The sequence below is a fragment of the Erpetoichthys calabaricus genome, chromosome 7 (genome assembly GCF_900747795.2).
Source record: "Erpetoichthys calabaricus chromosome 7, fErpCal1.3, whole genome shotgun sequence".
Taxonomy (NCBI): Eukaryota; Metazoa; Chordata; class Cladistia; order Polypteriformes; family Polypteridae; genus Erpetoichthys; species Erpetoichthys calabaricus.
Window position 1 is genome coordinate 196,281,358 of NC_041400.2, and position 15,764 is coordinate 196,297,121.

Below are 15,764 nucleotides of genomic sequence, written 5' to 3' on the forward strand. Positions count from 1 at the left end.
TGCGTTTTCAAAAGATTTTATTAGGTTAAGAGCTTTTTTAGTTTTGGATTTTTGACCTTTTTTGCATGATGTTTGGGGGTCAGAGTGCAGGATCAGCCCATTGTACAGCGCCCCCTGGAGCAATTCCCAGCTTAATGCAGGTGTGCCGCCTTGTATCTAAAGCCAGGGTGGCACAAATGACATCAGACACAGAGACAAACCCCCTACCCCCTTATTATACATCAATAAACTTAAAAGCAAAACTAATCGAGAACATTTGTCCCCACAGAGAAATGGGAAGAGAAGAAGAAGCTGAACTTAATGGTGAAATCTACCAGCTTTGTTTTCTCCACTTCCTCGATTTTTGTGTAACGTTTTGGTTTTTTGGCCTTTGAGGCCCGCTTGTTAAAATGACGACTCCCTGGGGTTTTCTTCTGTGTTTTTCATCTCCTTGTCTTTTTGCTCATTTAGTTTTCTTTCCATTTTTCCCCCAAAGCAGTTTTATTATTTTTTTTGTTTCTTTCCGTTTCATCTTAAAATGAATCCTTTGTTAATCTTTACATTCTTTTGGATTTCTTAATTTGATTAATAATGTAATTAATGAATGAGATTTGTTTGGAGGATGCTTGTAAGTTGTGGAGGTTTGTGGTCTCCCCATTCTCATATCTCAGCCGGGGTTCCTCCTCCCCTGCCTGAGGTACAAATTCTTGTTTTGTGTCTCTGTTGTACTTTTCTGATTTATTTGCATGTGTTACTATTTCTTTTGTTGATGATTTGCAGTATTCTTTATGTTTTATGTGTTGGTATCTAAGCCTCTGCTATTCTCCATGTGTTTTAGGGGTGGTGCCCCATGAGGCGGGGCCACCTGCCAATCACCCAAAGGACTGCCCCTCTAAATCTGGAGGGTCCCCCGCAGTTCCTGGTTCTTCATTTCGAATGCGTGTAGGAGTGCGGAGTTCTTGTGTATTTAATGTGCTTCCAGATTTTTGTCATTTCATTCTTTTTTAAAATTATCTTGGGATTTCGTATTGGGACTTTTGGTTTTACAGGATTGCCGTAGTGTTTTGGGCAAATCCTATTACCTTTGTGCTCCAAAGAGCTTCATTATTATTTAAGAGCATTTTGTTTGAAGAATAAACCTTTTATTTAATAAAGAATAAGGGGCTCTGCCCCCCTGCTCGGTTTGCTTGCCAACCCCCCACTATGTGTGCCCACTATGTCGTGACTGAGCCGCTCCATTACAGAAAGCGATTGTATTTAAAGAGATGGTATACAGAAGAGCATACAGGGCACGTTTGGTCCTTAGTAATTACTGAGAGAAAATCACTTACTTGAGTGTTTCACTACATCTGTCTATTTTAAATACCAATGAAAAATAAAACATAGCAAAAAGTAAAAAATTATAAATTACATTCAAAAACAGTATTAATAACTACTTTATCCTCTATCCTCTAACTTACATTCCATAAATGTTGCTTTTTTACATTTCGGTTTGCATATTTGGGATATTTTTCTCTTTTTTGTTTATTGGATGATTCTCTTTATTCTTGATTTTTATTACATGCCACTCTTTTTTGTTCATTTTTTTGACATTCATTATCAGCTGTTGCCAATCTTTTTCTATCACAATCTTAAAACTCGACGCTCTGCCTTGCCATTATAACCGACTGCCATGAAGGGTGAGTTACCACTGAGAGTGTCACAGGTGGGACGGAGAGAGCACGTGCACAGTAAGGGTATTGATTGGGTGAGCGGTGTGGAGGGGCGTGGCCAAGGCTGAATAACCCAGATACAATGGAAAATGTATTTAATACAACGAGAGCGATTCTACAGGGCCCTTCTTGTGTCCTGCCAGGTTTCTTGAATGCGATCTTCCCGCTCTAGTGGGCATTTCTGGAAGCATTTTTTTGTGCTCCCTGTCATAACACACATCTAGGGTGAGTCTTAACAATTAAAAAACATTCAAAAAAGGATAAATGTCTCCTTATTAATGCTGCAGTGACACACAGTTGCCCCGAGTTCAGGACACCATCTAACAGCATTTGGCACAAAAACAAAAGACGCGCTTGTGCAGATCATCAAGTTCTTTATTAGTCATGCAAATTACAAAACTAGGTTACAAAAAATAGACATATAAAATAAAATACACATACTGTATGTATTTGGTTCAAGTTAATACCATTAAGAGTCATCTATAAAGTGCTGGTTAGTCCTACTTTGGAACCTTCCTCGTTTCTGTTTCATGGCAGTGGCGCCTGTCCACAGCAGGCGTTCAGCCTTCACAGGAATGAGGACAATTGCTGTCTTTAAATCAAATCTCATTGGTCTGAGTAGAAAATCAGGGAAAATCATTTAAAATATGCAGTTATATACACTACACTGATTATATACACTACTAAAAGACGCACAGATAACAGCATGTGGAATTCAAATCCCGTGCAACCTTAATGTCTACATGGGTTGTTCCTCTTGGATCCCAAAGATGGTGAAGTTAGGTTAACTTGTCACTCTAAACTGCCCCCAGTATGGCACTGTGTGTAACTGGGCCCTGTGGTACACCAGCAGCACCCTGCCCAGGACTGACAGCTGACCGTTCACACTAATGGAGTGTGGACAGATTTCGGCCCCATATGACCTTGACTAGAATTACAGATGTTTGAGAGTGTTATAGAATTGCACATTATGCTTGCTTGCTTTTTTTACTTAAACTGTAATTTATATATATATATATATATATATATATATATATATATATATATATATTGTGAGATATGGCCGGCCATTCATCCCGGCCAATACCCCCAGGCTGCTAGATGGAGTCCTCCTTGCAACATGGAGATGCCCCGAAATTCCAGCAGGGCATCATGGACTATGGAGTTTTAATACACAGCCCTGCTGGATAACGTCGGGGCCGCCAGGAGTCGCTGCAGGGAGGCCCAGAGATTTATATTTTCCATATAGCCTGGAAGTATTTCCAACTCACGGAAGCGGAAGAAATGATATACTTCCGGGCTGAAGAAAAGGAGTTTTTGCCTGACCCGGAAGTGATAGAAAGCCACATGGACTGAGGAACAAACACTTCCGGGTCATGGACTATAAAAGGACCATGGGAAATCCCAGACAGTGAGCTGAGCTGGGTGGAAGGGTGGCAACGCGTCTGGGAGAGGAGGATTGATTATTGTAGTATTGATTATTGATTAGTGAGTGGAGGGTTCTTTGTGCACAGTATTATTATAAAATAAATAATAATTGGAGTTTTACCTGGTGTTTGGAGTGGTATCTGAGGGTTCAAGGGAGCTCTAGCGCCCCCTACTGTTACAATATATATATATATATATATATATATATATATATATATATATATATTATATCTCTATATATAAACGTCATTTGGATCTTGATCTTTGTTTTTCTGCGAATGAAGTAGAAAAAGAAGCACTAGATGGCAGTAGAGAGACAGCTAAAACATAGGCATTGCATTAAGAATCTCCTCCAGGCTTATACGACTGAAGACTGTAGTACTCCAGTCACACCTCAAAACACAGACATTCAAACTAAACAAATTGTTGTGCTTTAAATTAACTAATCTTTATATACTAGGGGGCTCCGCCCCCTGCTCGCTTCGCTCGCCAACCCCTGGCGTTGGGGCATGACAAAGAGTGAGATGTATGAATTAGATATAGAATAGTGTGCAGGTTTGGATGATGCCTATATAAATACAAAATAGAGTGTTTGGCATAGAGTAATGTTTTATTGGAATATTTCTCTGTATACAACATTAGTAGTAAAGATGGTGTCTTGTCTTTGAATGAGTCTTCCTTGGCATGGATCATTTTTAATTTTAACTTTAATGTGAGATGAACGTCGAACACATGAGAAGGCAAAATAAAGTTGTGCATGTCCAAAAACGGGTTCAGAGAGGTAGATGCCAACCTTGTCCATGGTTTGTTCTTGTGATTTTTTGCTGGTCATGGCAAATGCAGGTTTAATGGGGAACTGTCGGTGTTTCAATGTAAAAGGTAATTCTAGGTCAGAACTCGTAAGGTCAATTCCAAGAATGAGAACAGTATTGTTAGCATGTGAATCTGAAAGAACTGTTGCTTGAATAACATTGCGTGTCATGGTGTTGACGACTAACCGTGTGCCATTGCATAAACCCTGTTTAGTGTTAAGGTTTCTTAATAGCATGATTATTGTTCCGTTTTTAAGGGTAAGGTTGTGTTGTGGTCATCCATCCGGGTTAATAGTGTTCAAATATTCTAATGGGAAATTCAGATGTTCATTGTCGTCATCAGAGTCAACTTTGTCAGAGCTTAGAAAGAGCCGTGTCTCTCCAGGAAGTAATGAAATGACCTGGTTAATAATGTGATTAACATTAATATTTTTTGGACATAATATAGTGCGTTGTGTTAACCACATATGCGAAAGCAGTATGGGCCATTGCCTTTTGGTGTCCTGTTATGTTCTCTGGTAGATGCAAAAGAAAATGAACTATTGTAGGATCTAATGTAGTTCATAAAGTTTTTACTTTCAGGCACATCCTTAGTTAGAAGCTTCTGTAGATATTCCGGATTTGAATGTAAAGGAGGCAGTCTAATCTGCCCCTTTTGACAACAACGTGTAAATTCATTATTTGTATTGCCAGTTGTTTCTTCTGTGAAGTTAAGTGAATGACAATGATTGCAAATGACATTCATTAATCCCAATGAATTTTCCTCAATAGTGGACTCATTATTGAAAGCGTTGTCAGCCAACTGGCGTAAGCGCTTAGCAGACGTCTGGTGTTGATGTCTGCGACGGGCATGTTTTGCTTGTGGTGTTTGAGTGCCGCGTTGTTGCATGTCCATTATTTGTGACGCGCTATTTTTGAGTTTTAATTGATTCGCCTCCGCTTTGCGCAAAGTCCGTTTCACTTTACGTCGTGCATTGTTTGTATCGAGCCTTGTCCGTTTTTGTATGTCGGTCAGTTGAGCTTTCTGCTTTTTGAGTCCTGCTTGCTTGTTTTCTGGCCGGTCATATGCGCGTTGCTTTGCTCCCTTTTTTGTATGTCTGAGACGCGAGCTCTTTCTTTTGAAATCGTGCTTGTTTCGATGCAGCACTTTGAGACGCGCGCTGTATGCATCTACGTTCAATGTGTCTGTCCATTTGGGCACGTCTCTGTAACGGGGTTACTTGAGCTTTGCGTTTTTTGATCCGAGACATTTTTTGTCACGTATTTTCCGAAGCGCATTGTATGCGCCGCCGTGTATTCTTTTTGTTTCATTCATGTTCGTGTGTTTTGTTCCGTTATCCGATCCGAATAGTTTTGTACCCGTGACCGTGTATGCATGACTTGTTTGTTCCTCAGCATGCGAAATATGGATAAGTATTTAGTAGGATCGTACTCACTGTTAATATGGAGCCTTTTCTCCAGTTGAACGGTTAATAGTGCTTTATTTTAATGAGATCCACCTATGCTGCCTAGTGTGAAGGTTTTGAGATGACGTATGTTTAATATGGACGTTTCCTTTAGATATGTGGCTTTGGGTGTCACTTCTTATTGATTGGGGGGGGGGGGTGTGTGGGTGAGGATTGTTGTTGAGCGAGCGTCTTCTTTCGTTTTGTGTTCCAGGGGCTTGTTGAATCCCCCTCTTTATGTGTGTCCCGTCCGTTGCTTGTAGGGTGTGTGGGGCGGTTTTGTGTTCTTTTTTTTTGTGTTCCAGGGGCTTGTTAAATCCCCCTCTTGGTGTGTATCCCGTCCGCCCTTTCTTGCGCCTGCGCAGTACGTCTTTTTGCAGCTACGGCCCATGGCCGGATGTGCCTGCGTCCATCATCCGGTTTAGCATTCTCGGTTAGTAATATGGATAATCTTCATTTGGATCTTGATCTTTGTTTGTCCGCGAATTCCACGCATGCGTAGACCACCTTCCAGTTTAGTACGTTGTTGTTACTCACAGATGTCAACAATGTGCCAGAATAACGAAAGGGGTGGTGGACAGTGTTACGCTGGTTAGCTCCTGAGGCCTGGTTAGAGAATAAGATTGCCAAAGATAAAAGGTACGTGCCTACGTAACATATGAATGAAAGAAAGACAGTGGGTAAAATGAATGACAACGTAACAGCACGTTCCGGAAATTATTATTCTTACGTTGCAGCCGGCGAGTGCTGCGCGTCTCACAGTTGTACCCTGGCTTGCTCACATGTCAGTGAAGTGATCCCTATTTATGCTTTAAAGAGCCTGGATACCTATGTGTCCCCCTTTTATAACCATTGCTCCGTGTATATTGCCTTACTCTTTGGATTGACACAAAGCAACCTGCGAAATTGGAGAAAGGTTGAGAAGAGATCGTGAGAGGAAACGACAGCGTCGTAAAAATGAGACGGACTGTGAACGGAGAGAAGCAGAAATGCTCCTACACCACCACATAATTACTATTAGGACAGTGATTCTGAGTAGGCCGTTCCTATCAAATCAATGTCCAAGGGTTTTGTTTTGTAATTTTGTTTCCCTTATAAAAAATCATAATGCTGTGCGACGAAGGGCCCAGTTCACGACTGGCAGCCGCGTTTAAACAGGGAGCCCTTCACAGACAACTTTAACACGCGCAACGTAGTTGGGCGCACATGGCTAGTATTTATATATAAACAGTATATATATATATATATATATATAAACAGTATATATATATATATATATATATACACATACACACACACACAGTATATGGCGTGTGTGTGTGTCTGTCCAGTTTCTATGTCTCTGTCAGTCCAACAGATAACACATCACAGTACACATGTAGTAATAAAGTTCATTGCACCTGCCATTCCAACAGATGACGCATCACAACTGCTTATCACTGCTTTTATGAATCCCATATCATATAGAATATAACAGGGACTTATGCATTGCATTTGTCATTCCAACATAGGAAATATCAAACAGTTTTACTAATTCATTGTGAAGACCAGTGGGCACTACGGTGCCCCAAACCCCAAGCACAAACACAGTCCCAGGTTTAAGTAAAGGGGGTTATATTACCAAAATGCCTTGTATAACAAGTTCTCTCTTCCTTCTCTCTCTCTCCCTCCCTCTCGGTGTCCCTCCACTCCTCTGTTACTCTTCCAGTCGAGTGTTTCCAATCTTTGCTCCCAGCTCCAAATCACCTGGACAAGGCAGTGTGGTATCTTTTATTGAGGACCCGGGAATACTTCCAGTGATGTGACGTAGCCAGTTGGAAGCGCTTGTGGGCTATAAGAGTGCCAGGGAGATCCTACTCGGCAGTGTCCCTCTATTGTCTGTCAGGGATCACTTCAGGGCCAATTCCCATGCACCCCTCTGGGTGTCCAAACTGGGACTCAATATGAGGGACATTAGCACCTATTAAAGTAGGAGATGAACCGCTCCCTGCCATGCTCTCCTGCTAGTTCTTGTAATCTTTGGACATCCCACCCAGGATGGGGATCATAAGGTGTCCTGACTGGGTACTGCCCCCATTTAGTCAATCATTCCATTATGGTATCCCAGCTGGGTAACGACTCCACCTCTGTCCTGGGTGAGATGCCCAACTGTCCTCTGGGGCATGTACAGTATTATGTTACTACAAATGTTTGACATGCGCCATCTGGAATAACAAATGCAATGCATTTTATTACTATGTGCATTACAAAATAAAATCCAACAGATGGTCCACTGCAAACGGTAATGCTGAATACACCGAGGTCTGCACTGATTACTTGGATTTCAACCCATCATACATGGGTTACACAGCTTAGTTTGTGTGTGTGTATATACAGATTTTGTACACACACGCTAATAGTATATTATATATATACTAGGGGGCTTTGCCCCCTGTTTGCTTTGATTGCCCATCCCCTCCTATCCCCCCACCCCCCATGGGCACGCTATGCTCCAGCCACTTCACGTCTCTACCACTCGCGTTGTCAAGGGGGGGTGGGTGCTGAACGCACACTGAGGAAATGCGGTCTGATCAGCTCCTGCTTCTGAGCTGCGTGATCTGCTTGTCGCGCTACGCGTCGATCATTTAAAAGCCTGTACAGCAGCTGTCCTTTTCTCTCACTGCCTTGTCTCGCGGGACGTTAAAGTGTCTCTAGCGGGACATCAAATTGTCTTCCGAGAAGTTTACGTATCGTCTCCTTCCAAGATTTCTTATATTATATATATATATAAATAAATGTATGTGACCAATGGTGGCTGGCATCTTTACCTAGATAGATAGATAGATAGATAGATAGATAGATAGATAGATAGATAGATAGATAGATAGATAGATAGATAGATAGATAGATAGATAGATAGATAGATAGATAGATAGATAGATAGATAGATAGATAGATAGATAGATAGATAGATAGATAGATAGATAGATACTTTATTAATCCCAAGGGGAAATTCACAATGAAACCAGATCACTTCCTTAAGGGAAGGACAGGGGGAGATGGCTTTTGAAGGGTGCTAACTCCCCCAAACTATATTTGGCAGCTCCCAGGGTATAACAGCCCCTCTGAGTCCCACAGGGGTATATGGGACTTGGTATTGGTCTGCTCAGTCGTTTTCGGTTCCAGGGATGCCACTAGGGGGAACCACAGAGCCCTACATTGGGCTTCCACCGTACCAGAGAGTTAATTCCAGACCTCTGTAACGAGCCACCTGGAGTTCTACCTCACAGAATGGGCCTGAGTCGGGAGGAAGAGGAAAAAGCCTGAGGAGGAGTGAAGGCAGAAGGACTAGCGGCAAAAAGGGACTGTGTTGGGGTCTATGTCTTGTGTGCTACAGAAGACAAACTGGACCAATAAACTGTATGCTGTGTGGCATTTGGTCTCCTGTCTATCTGTGTCAGGGTTAGGATGGCTGTACATGCTCTGGGCTTCACTAATATTATATACTAGCAAAATACCCGCACTTTGCAGCGGCGAAGTACTGCTTTAAAATTTTTATTAAGAAGAAAAGTAAACCTTTTTAAACTGAGGGAAAATATCCCAATAATTATTTGTTAAGGGTCTCTTTGTATACCTCGTTGTCGGTTCGGCCCTCCGGTTGTAATATGACCAAGTTGTGCGCTGAGCTCACTCTTGAGCATGCAACGTATAGTTGGCCATGTGAAAAGCAATCTCGCCTTAAATCAATGCCAGCCTTTTGTAGGGTATGTCCCTGAGACTTATTAATTGTCATTGTGAAGCAGAGCCTTACTGGAAATTGGAGGCGTTTGAATTGAAATGGGTTTCATCGATAACTTGGCATCCAGCTTTTGAGAGTTTAAACATTCATAAACATCAAAGTGTCCACTACTCAGATCGTCACCTGTGAATCTAAGATGTTTAAGAGGCATTGGCGGTTTTCCAAAGGTGTAAAATATTTGGCCATTTCGGTACACTTGAAAGCGACAACCAAACAATTCAGCGGCAGCCATCAACTCACTTGCAGAACCACAGGTGAAGGGCTTAAGCATTTCACTCTTCTAGTGCTCCTGTGTAGTATAATGATCTCCTGTACCGTCGTCAGTCCACACCTTGAACCTGTCCCAGTCATTCAATACATAAGACACAATGTTCCTCCGGATATCAAGAGTGAGCCTAATATGGCCGTGCAATATGTAGCACAGAGAATGGAAAAGGCAGGCGGCATCTCCGGCATGGAATCCACTCGGTAAGTGACAGTTCTTTGATCAATGGTGATCACCTCAATAGACATGTTAATAGGGGTACGGTTGGAACGATAAATGAAATGGGTACCTGAACAATGTAAACTAAGTCTAAAATACCTGCACAATAACTATAATCGTAATAAATGAACAATAAAACAGTGGAGAAGCCGTGGATTAAATAAAAAGGCTGTAGTTATCAGCAGGGAGACGTGAATACCGTGGTGAAGCAAGGAAGGGAATGAAGAGATCAGAGCGAAGGATGGCCTTATATAGGCAGGCAGCCAACTACGTGGAAGGCGTGGGGATGGGGGACCCAACGCCGCCTCACACGGTGACCAAGCTGCAGGCTATGGACGTATATATGTATGTAAGTAGCATTCAGTTAGTGTTGGGAACATGCGTACCAAATTTCTTGAAGATGGGCCCATAAGTAACAAAGACCGTTGGAAAGATCAATATGGCGGCCGACAGTGGCGTCATACCACCGAAATAAGTATGTACATCGGTTTCGGTTAGCGCAGGGAATCTGCCTACCAAATTTCGTGAAGATAGGGCCATAAATAAGAAAGTTTAACATGGTAGACGTTTTCGACCGTTATGCGTAGAATTTCGTAATGAAACCTGCTTAACTTTTGTAAGTAAGCTGTAAGGAATGAGCCTGACAAATGTCAGCCCTATACCTACACGGGAAGTTGGAGAATTAGTGATGAGTGAGTCAGTCAGTGAGGGCTTTGCCTTTTATTAGTGTGTATATATATATATATTATATATATTATATATATATATATATATATATATATATATATATATATATATATATATATATAATATATATATATAAACACCAGCTTAACATTATGTTACCAAAATGTAGCCATATTTGAGTGAGGTAATACAGCTGCATTTCCTCTACTGGCTTAAAGAGAGAGACAGGGTCATTTTAATTAAAAGGACCAAGAAAACTAGCCAAGGTCAAAACCGAGAGTTACCGGATCAATCAACAAAACCAAAATGAGAACAAAAATCAAACGTCTGGGGACAAAAGCAAAAAATTGGATAACCAGGAAATCAAAAATAAAAGGTCCTGAAAGTCTTGAGAAAAGAAGATTGGTTTGTAATCTGCAAACTTGGGATAGAAAATGGCCGTCGAGACAACCTTTTAACCTCTCAACAATCGACCCCTCAAATTCGCAACCCTAGTGGTCACACCTCTAGCAGTCAGGATCCTCATCACGGTGATGGGATCCCAAAAATGGCAGCACCCATGGAAAAAAAAAATGGCATAGCTGTAAAATGTTAACACGTATACAGTAAGTTCCTCAGAGCTTCAAAACCCCACAATCAGCCAGAACTCATTTAGGATACAAGAATAAAAAATGTATGAAAAATACCAATTAAAATAGTAGCGATGCTCCCAGCCTGAGCTTTTGAAATATTTTCAAAGTCTAAAAAAAGATAAACACATAGATAATGATTATTTCCTTGAGAAGCAATGTCACTGCTTTTAGGATTCACAACCGTGTCTTACCGTAACCACAAAGCAAATGAGAGAGAAAACACTGACAGTGAGCCAAACAGGTAAGGCACTTGGACTCGATGGTTGCCAGTCGACGGGACGTCACCTACGCTACACAGATGAGACCCTCCAGCAAGGAAACCCAAAGTGCAACGTGGAGCACCACAAGACTGAACCTGCATTGCCACTTTGGAGTTCACCGAGACACGGCGCAGAGGTTGTAACTGTGAGGGGCCAAAGTCAGTCCAAATCGGCCGCTCAGTGGTGGCGCCCTTATCCCTTCTGGGAGACGGAAACGAAAAGCCTGCATCAGGTTGGAAAACATCAAGAAGACCTCCATTTTGGCAAGCTGCTTTCCCATGCAAGTCCTTCTGCCTAAAAGGGGAAGAAGAAGATGAACATCTAACTGAGATCCAATACACAAATGAACATAAGCCTCAATGACAAGAGAAGGTGCTTTTCATTTTCTATGCCATCTTGTGTCAAATTGCGACTCAGACGAACACTTTTCCATTTGCCTCCTGTCCACACTGTTAATTCAAAACTGCTGCAAGAGTCCTGAAATGAAACAGCAACAGCAAGCACATCACACCCATCCTGCTTCGCCTCCACTGGCTCCCGGTGTCTTACAGGATTGAATATAAAATTCTATTATCAACCTCCATCCATCCATCCATCCATTGTCTCCCGCTTATCCGAGGTCGGGTCGCGGGGGCAGCAGCTTGAGCAGAAATGCCCAGACTTCCCTCTCCCCGGCCACTTCTTCTAGCTCTTCCGGGAGAATCCCAAGGCGTTCCCAGGCCAGTCGAGAGACATAGTCCCTCCAGCGTGTCCTGGGTCTTCCCCGGGGCCTCCTCCCGGTTGGACGTGCCCGGAACACCTCACCAGGGAGGCGTCCAGGAGGCATCCTGATCAGATGCCCGAGCCACCTCATCTGACTCCTCTCGATGCGGAGGAGCAGCGGCTCTACTCTGAGCCCCTCCCGGATGACTGAGCTTCTCACCCTATCTTTAAGGGAAAGCCCAGACACCCTGCGGAGGAAACTCATTTCAGCCGCTTGTATTCGCGATCTCGTTCTTTCGGTCACTACCCATAGCTCATGACCATAGGTGAGGGTAGGAACATAGATCGACTGGTAAATTGAGAGCTTCGCCTTGCGGCTCAGCTCCTTTTTCACCACGACAGACCGATGCAATGCCCGCATTACTGCGGATGCCGCACCGATCCGCCTGTCGATCTCACGCTCCATTCTTCCCTCACTCGTGAACAAGACCCCGAGATACTTGAACTCCTCCACTTGGGGCAGGATCTCGCTACCAACCCTGAGAGGGCACTCCACCCTTTTCCGGCTGAGGACCATGGTCTCGGATTTGGAGGTGCTGATTCTCATCCCAGCCGCTTCACACTCGGCTGCGAACCGATCCAGAGAGAGCTGAAGATCACGGCCTGATGAAGCAAACAGGACAACATCATCTGCAAAAAGCAGTGACCCAATCCTGAGCCCACCAAACCGGACGGACCCCCTCAACACCCTGGCTGCGCCTAGAAATTCTGTCCATAAAAGTTATGAACAGAATCGGTGACAAAGGGCAGCCCTGGCGGAGTCCAACTCTCACTGGAAACGGGTTCGACTTACTGCCGGCAATGCGGACCAAGCTCTGGCACCGATCGTACAGGGACTGAACAGCCCTTATCAGGGGGGCCGGTACCCCATACTCTCGGAGTACCCCCCACAGGATTCCCCGAGGGACACGGTCGAATGCCTTTTCTAAGTCCACAAAACACATGTAGACTGGTTGGGCAAACTCCCATGCACCCTCCAGGACCCTGCTAAGGGTATAGAGCTGGTCCACTGTTCCGCGACCAGGACGAAAACCACACTGTTCCTCCTGAATCCGAGGCTCGACTATCCGACGGACCCTCCTCTCCAGGACCCCTGAATAGACTTTTCCAGGGAGGCTGAGGAGTGTGATCCCTCTGTAGTTGGAACACACCCTCCGATCCCCCTTCTTAAAGAGGGGGACCACCACCCCGGTCTGCCAATCCAGAGGCACTGTCCCTGATGTCCATGCGATGTTGCAGAGGCGTGTCAGCCAAGACAGTCCTACAACATCCAGAGCCTTGAGGAACTCCGGGCGTATCTCATCCACCCCCGAGGCCCTGCCACCAAGGAGTTTTTTGACCACCTCGGTGACCTCAGTCCCAGAGATGGGGGAGCCCACCTCTGAGTCCCCAGGCTCTGCTTCCTCATTGGAAGGCATGTTAATGGGATTGAGGAGGTCTTCGAAGTATTCCCCCCACCGACCCACAACGTCCCGAGTCGAGGTCAGCAGCGCACCATCCCCACCATATACAGTGTTGACACTGCACTGCTTCCCCTTCCTGAGACGCCGGATGGTGGACCAGAATCTCCTCGAAGCCGTCCGAAAGTCGTTCTCCATGGCCTCCCCAAACTCCTCCCACGCCCGAGTTTTTGCCTCAGCAACCACCAAAGCCGCATTCCGCTTGGCCTGCCGGTACCTATCAGCTGCCTCCGGGGTCCCACAGGACAAAAGGGTCCTGTAGGACTCCTTCTTCAGCTTGACGGCATCCTTCACCGCCGGTGTCCACCAGCGGGTTCGGGGATTGCCGCCACGACAGGCACCGACCACCTTACGGCCACAGCTCCGGTCAGCTGCCTCAACAATAGAGGCACGGAACATGGCCCATTCGGACTCAATGTCCCCCACCTCCCTCGGGATGTGGTCGAAGTTCTGCCGGAGGTGGGAGTTGAAGCTACTTCTGACAGGGGGCTCTGCCAGACGTTCCCAGCAGACCCTCACAACACGTTTGGGCCTACCACGCCTGACCAGCATCCTCCCCCACCATCGAAGCCAACTCACCACCAGGTGGTGATCAGTTGACAGCTCCGCCCCTCTCTTCACCCGAGTGTCCAAGACATGTGGCCGCAAGTCCGACGACACGACCACAAAGTCGATCATCGAACTGAGGCCTAGGGTGTCCTGGTGCCAAGTGCACATATGAACACCCCTATGCTTGAACATGGTGTTCGTTATGGACAATCCGTGACGGGCACAGAAGTCCAATAACAAAACACCACTCGGGTTCTGATCGGGGGGGCCATTCCTCCCAATCACGCCCTTCCAGGTCTCACTGTCATTGCCCACGTGAGCATTGAAGTCTCCCAGCAGAACGAGGGAGTCCCCAGAAGGTATGCCCTCTAGCACCCCCTCCAGGGACTCCAAAAAGGGTGGGTACTCCGAACTGCTGTTCGGTGCATACGCACAAACAACAGTTAGGACCCGTCCCCCCACCCGAAGGCGAAGGGAAGCTACCCTCTTGTCCACCGGGGTAAACCCCAATGTACAGGCTCCAAGTTGGGGGGCAATAAGTATACCCACACCTGCTCGGCGCCTCTCACCGGGGGCAACTCCAGAGTGGTACAGAGTCCAGCCCCTCTCAAGGAGATTGGTTCCAGAGTCCAAGCTGTGCGTCGAGGTGAGTCCGACTATATCTAGCCGGAACCTCTCAACTTCGCGCACTAGCTCAGGCTCCTTCCCCTTCAGAGAGGTGACATTCCACGTCCCAAGAGCCAGTTTCTGTAGCCGAGGATCGGACCGCCAAGGTCCCCGCCTTCGGCCACCACCCAACTCACACTGCACCCGACCTCCTTGGCCCCTCCCTCCTATTATGAACCTACAAAGCTTTAAATGGCCTCATACCGCACTACATCAGGGACCTTCTCCATTCACTCTGCTCCTGTTCGCCCACTAAAGGTCCTCTGATTCTGGCCATGTCTTTGTGCTCCACCTTCATGGGCGACAGGGTCTTCAGCTGTATATAGCACCCTGACTTTGGAAGGACCTCCCGAAATTAATGAGATCAGCTGACTCCATTCATTCTTTTAAATGTTTAGGCCTGTTCAGGAAGGCTTTTAACTTAACGTTCAGTCTTTGTCTCTGTCCAGATGCTCACGATAATGTGTGTATGTGTGTGTCATATCACACATGTGTTTCGCTAGTCTTTTTAGTATTGAATTTACTATTTTACTCTGGTTTATTGTCTTTTATTCTATTTAATGCTTTTGTATATCCTGTATCTATCTGTTCTAGTGTTCTATTCAGGAAATATCTGAATCCAATGTTACTTATACCCGCTGTTTCTTTGTGAGGCTCTGTGAATTGCCTTGAGCATGGGAAAGGCGCTATATAAATAACATATATTATTATTATTATTATTATTACTGTTGCTTTATTTCTCTATTTCACACATTTTGCCAGCTCATCCAAAGCAAACCAAAGCTGTAACTAGTGGAGGTCACCGATCGAGTCTCAAAGTCACAGCCTTATTCTCCTTGAAGTAGCCAGCTTCACCCAAAAGGAGGGGGCCTAAAATATATATATTAAAAAAAAAAACACCCACCCCAATAAACTGAGACGTGTCCAGCTACAGTCAGGACAGTTTTAGGCCTCTGACAGATCCAAGCACTTCAGGCACTAAGAGGCCTGGAGAAAAACGACAATGTTTATTTTTACCTCTTGTATAACTGTACAATGGAATAATTTACTAATTGAATTTAGTAGAAACTTTTAATGTGGTGTGTTTGCTTTACCTAGAAAATTGATTCA

The 15,764-nt window shown here is 44.7% G+C and overlaps 2 protein-coding genes across 2 annotated transcripts in view; both read right to left on the reverse strand.

Moving 5' to 3' along the window:
• The window catches only part of pigg (phosphatidylinositol glycan anchor biosynthesis class G), a 1,234,979-nt gene that overhangs the window by 485,364 nt on the left and 733,851 nt on the right, over positions 1–15,764 (reverse strand). The gene's annotated exons all lie outside the window — the stretch shown is intronic.
• Positions 10,455–15,764, reverse strand: part of LOC114644287 (cytochrome P450 2U1) — a 45,199-nt gene continuing 39,889 nt past the window's right edge. The window contains exon 5 of the mRNA XM_051929916.1: positions 10,455–11,511. Coding sequence (XP_051785876.1) covers positions 11,333–11,511 — 179 coding nt within the window. The 3' untranslated portion in view covers positions 10,455–11,332. The remainder of the gene's footprint in view (positions 11,512–15,764) is intronic.